Source organism: Octopus bimaculoides, chromosome 1, assembly GCF_001194135.2.
Source record: "Octopus bimaculoides isolate UCB-OBI-ISO-001 chromosome 1, ASM119413v2, whole genome shotgun sequence".
NCBI lineage: Eukaryota > Metazoa > Mollusca > Cephalopoda > Octopoda > Octopodidae > Octopus > Octopus bimaculoides.
Window position 1 is genome coordinate 55,591,425 of NC_068981.1, and position 5,370 is coordinate 55,596,794.

General features: G+C 34.7%; 1 protein-coding gene across 1 annotated transcript in view; it reads left to right on the top strand.

The window, feature by feature from the left end:
* LOC106883875 (A disintegrin and metalloproteinase with thrombospondin motifs 9) overlaps positions 1–5,370 on the top strand; it is an 85,019-nt gene that overhangs the window by 75,481 nt on the left and 4,168 nt on the right. Inside the window, exons 35-37 of the mRNA XM_052972799.1 lie at positions 963–1,054; positions 2,009–2,113; positions 4,556–4,670. Coding sequence (XP_052828759.1) covers positions 963–1,054; positions 2,009–2,113; positions 4,556–4,651 — 293 coding nt within the window. The 3' untranslated portion in view covers positions 4,652–4,670. The remainder of the gene's footprint in view (positions 1–962; positions 1,055–2,008; positions 2,114–4,555; positions 4,671–5,370) is intronic.

A 5,370-nucleotide genomic window follows, 5' to 3' on the forward strand; every position in this document is an offset into this window, starting at 1 on the left:
ACAAAGATTGTCCTGAAAATTAACACCAAAAAACCTGAAGTTCTTCATCAGCTGAACCCATGCTTATTGTCATTGGAGGGCAAGACCTGTTAGAAGCAAACCATTATATTTATCTGAGTGGTACAATCAGTAGAGGAAAGGCTTAGTGATGATGTAGATCACAGAACAAGCAAGACCAACACAGCATTCAGAAGGTTAAGAAAGTGTCTATGGAGCAACAAGTTCATGTCAGTCAAGTCAGAGTAGGCTCCGACTGAGATTCAAGGATGTGACTAAACATAAGAAAAGATTGAAGATTGATACTGCAGTTGGACCACAACTGAAGACAGAAACAAGTGAAGGAAATCAATCCACTTCTAATATTCAAAACATTTTATATAGACAGCCATTATCAACTGTTGACAGACAATCTAAATTGATGAGTTGTAGTATAAGTAAAAAGATGAGACGGTCAAAGGACAGCCATAATCATAGTTCTGCTCAGTCAGGGGTTAAACTTATCAACTTATCTAAGAGTTTAGTATTTAAGAGCAACAGGCCTGTATAGTGTCTGTAATTTAAGTTGAGAACACTTCAGCCAGCTGTGACTGTCTTTATTCACTATATATCTGTAACAAGTAATTAATGCATCAGCTGTTTCCCTGATCATATGCTCTTCCAGTTTAACAATGAGTCACATTAAATAATGTCATGGGACAACTGTAGATAGGCATAGTATATAAACATACATATGCACACAAAATTACACACACACACACACATACATGCACATGTGCAGATGTTTCTGTGGATATGTATGTGAATGCTCAACTTTTTTTATACAAAATTATTTCAAAAGAACAGATTTAATGTAGGCTTTCTCTTTGCTCTCCCACTTTCTTTTACTCCCTTCTGTTTGTGTCTTTGAAAATAAATATTTTTCTACCAGTGGTTGATAAATATTGTTTATATTTTCTCTCCAGTAAATGATTTCACTTTCGCAACAACTCGAAATGGAAAAAATGTCCCTTTTGGAACAAGTGGAGATTGTTATAGTTCTTTGAATTGCCCTCAAGTAAGTTACTATTTCTTTGTAACATTTTTTTCAATCATGATTAGATTTTGAAAAACTAGTTTAGCTTTTTAAATATGCTTTCCATTCTGAATAACATATACATTTCAAATTTTGGCACAATGCCAGCAATTTCAGGGATATGGCTAGTCGATTGCACCCTCTCCCCTAGTACTCAACTGGTATTTATTTTATTGACCCTGAAAGGATGAAAGGCAAAGTCTACTTTGGTGGCATTGGAACTCAGGGTGTAAAGCCAGAAAAATACCACTAAACATTTTGTTTGGCATGATAACAATTCTACCAACTTGCTACCTTCTTTCTGAATTACATATTAAAAACAAAATATCATTTTCCTTTCCTGTTTCCTTTCCAGTTTCTTTTACACACTTTTGATATTTGGATAGTAATTTTGTAGGCGCAGGAGTGGCTGTGTGGTAAGTAGCTTGCTTACCAACCACATGGTTCCGGGTTCAGTCCCACTGCGTGGCATCTTGAGTAAGTGTCTTCTACTATAGCCTCGGGCCGACCAAAGCCTTGTGAGTGGATTTGGTAGACGGAAACTGAAAAAAGCCCGTCATATATATATGTGTGTATGTGTATGTTTGTGTGTCTGTGTTTGTACCCCCTAGCATTGCTGGTGTGTTTATGTCCCCATCACTTAGCAGTTTGGCAAAAGAGACCGATAGAATAAGTCCTGGGGTTAATTTGCTCGACTAAAGGCAGTGCTCCAGCATGGCCACAGTCAAATGACTGAAACAAGTAAAAGAGTAAAAGAGTATATATATATGCTTCTGAGAAAAACTTGGGCAGGGAGAGAATTCTCCAGGAGACTGCAGCACTGAGATGACATGATTGAGAAAAAGTAATGTTAAAAAAAACAGAAATGTGTTAAAATCTAATATAAAATGAATATTACTTTCCTAATGATAGTTGACTTTTCTTTTTTATTTTAAGGGACAATTCCAAATTGACTTATCACGGACTGACTTTGCAGTTTCTCCAAGTACCAAGTGGATATCAACAGATGAAAAATATCATCACAGAATATCAGTATCTAAGGTTTGCATTGAATTTGTTGCCTCTTAATTTGTGTATAACTTCACAAGGTTTTAGAATGCATCATTTTATTTGCTCATTTGTTTTTACATCTGTTTTTTCATGCTAACATGTGTTAGACAAATATATTATTTGGACACTGTTTTACTGATAGATGCTTATCCTGCTGCCAACCTTTATCTGTTTTTCAACTAAGGGGTCCACATGCCTTTAGAAGCACAAAGCTAGTGGACAAAGGAAATGACAACACTTGTAGCTTAGCAATTATCAGAGAAGCACAAATGCAAACACACACACAAACTTACACATATCTATATCTATCCATCTATGATAGATGATATAGATATAGATATGTGATGATGGTGATGTGTTTGTGGGGGGGGGGGTTGAGTGACAGGCTTTGTGCTATTTCTGTCTATGAAATTTACTCACAGAGTATTGGTCAGGCCAAATCTATAGTAGAAGACGCTTGCCCAGCATGCCTTCACATTGAGACTGAATCAGAACCACATGGTTGTGAAGCAAACTTTGTAATTGCCATGCAGTTTAAAATATTTTCCACACTAATTAGTTGTCCAAGGCTAAAATCTAAAAATTTGGAGATCAAAGAATAAAGGTTCATGTAAGCATATTTCTTGAGACAGAAATCAATAATTGGAAATTGACTTAATTATTAAGTGTTTCATATGTATATTATGATAATACATTCAAGATATTATCATAAGGTACTCAGGATGTGCTATTAATATACTTTTATGCTATTTTTATTTATTTCACATTTATAAATATAGTATGGTGTAATTGAAACATGACAATTATTTTTGGAAAATGATGTTTACTTATATTGTTGATGTATGTAAATATGTACCTTCATATTCTTTCTAACATCATTAGTTGTATGTTGGTATTGATTTGAGATGAATAACTTTGTTATATAAATTCTTCAGGTCTACTGCTTTTACCTTTTATAGCTGAAGTTTAATTCCAAGTATTCTAATTGAAATGCTAAAATTACTGTTAACTATTTTTTGCCTATAGAACCCTTTGATTCTCTTTTTACTCTGGTAGACTGTTATAGCCATTCAATGCATAAAGACTTCCTCAAATGCTTGAGGGAATCATTAGAAGTAATAGATAGCTTCTGTTATCTAGGCGACCAAGTTAGCAGTGGAGGCAGAAGTTCTGAAAGCATAGTTGTTAGAATATGAACGGGCTGGACAAAGTTCAGAGAGCTACTACCTTTGTTGGTAACTAAAGGCCCTCTCCCTCAGAGTGAAAGGCAGATTGTATGATACCTGTGTACATACAGTGATGCTGCATGGTAGTGAAACATGGGCTACGATTACAGAGGACCTATGAAGGCTTGAAAGAAATGAAGCCAGCATGTTCCGCTGAATAGGTAATGTCAATGTGTACATACAACAAAGTGTAAATGATTTAAGAGGAAAACTGGGTATAAGAGACATCAGATGTGTACAAGAGAGAAAACTGCACAGGTACAGTCTTGTGATGCATATAGACAAGGACAGCTGCTTAAAGAAGTGCCAATCTCTCATTGTGGAGGGAACCTGTGAAAGGGATAGACGCAGGAAGACACAGGATGAAGTGGTGAGAAATGATCTTATGATGTTGAACCTCACAGAAGAGATGGCAAGGGACCAAGATCTCTGGTGATTTGTTGTGCTTGAGAAGACATGTCAAGCTAAGTAAAATTGCTGCCATCCATACATATAGGTATGCTTTTTTATCGCCATAGCCCCACCCCCTCTCCCAGCTGTCTTGCAGGTGCCAATGCCATGTAAAATGCATTCATGCTGGTGCCACATAAAATGCACTCATGCCAGTGCTACATAAATGCACTCATGCCAGTGGCACATAGAAAAGCACCTAGCACACTCTGTAAAGTGGTTGGCATTAGGAAGGACATCCAGCCATAGAAGCCATGCCAAAACAGACAATTGGAGTCTGGACAGCTCTCTGACTGGCCAGCTCTTATCAAACCATTCAACCCATACCAGTGTGGAAAACAAATGTTAAACAATGATGATGATTATTAGAAATTTTATTTTAAAAGTTGTTAAACTATTTTGTATATCATAAAAGTATAGCCGATTTATTGCACATAATTTTTTATGACAAAATCTTATATGGACTCCCTAGGGCCATATGGATCCTGGTTGAGAACCACTGATATCGAGCCTTTCAAACCAAAGCAAATTGGAAAATATTTTATTCAGTAACCTAACAATGATTCTAGAAGGATTCAAGAGAATTTCGACCTCATAATCCATGACTTTGTATTAAGTAATTTAATGAAAATGTAGAAAAGTTCAAGTAACCACAGTAATTATACATGTAAATGATAACAATAATTTCTCCAGAATATTTTGGAATATTTGGTTCCCGTCTGCAATATCTTCAATATTTCTTTGTTTTCTTTTTCAGAATCATAAATTAATAAGAGGTTTGTGTGGTGGCAGATGTGGAACCACATGTCTTCCTGACCCCCGTATTGGTTTACAACTTCAACTGAGTAATTGATTCATAGAAAAAAAATAATGTAAGCTTTTTTTCTTTTTGCAGTTTTCTTCCCTAAGAATTTGCTAACAAGAAGACTTTTTTTCTAATATACTGTGAATAATTGGCATTAGAAACAGAAGATGAGAGAATGTGTTAGTCATTTCTTTTCCAGTATTGTAAGAAAGTAAGTGAAACAAATCGAAATTAAAAGTGGGTCACAAATTGATTTTGTCAAAAATTCAATCTGTAAATTTTAAAACAAATATATCCACACAGGAGGTGCTGTGAATGTGACCTAGTAAAGTATAAATTGTTCATATTTAATTTTCTAGATAATTATATTCTACCTTAGATTTTTTTTTTTTTAATTACAATGGATTTTTATCTAAAAATACAAAAATAAATAAATAAAACAGTCTGTACTAAGCTGTCATATGATCTTTTTATGTGATCAATAGAGTATTGGATTTATGATGCTAAGTGGATGAAAAACAAATCTCTTTTAAGGTAGAATACTGGTATGGTAGCAATTTTCAACAGATATATGAATTGAAGCATAAAGTATTTAGTATACATTCAAAATACATTATTTAGATTTGATGGATATTTGTCCTCATCTGGTTGTTAACACAACGTTTCAGCTGATATATCCTCCAGCCTTCTTCAGGTGTCTTGGGGAAATTTTGAACCTAGGTTCTCATTCCTAAGGTATTTTTCGATGTTATTATCATTATTATTAT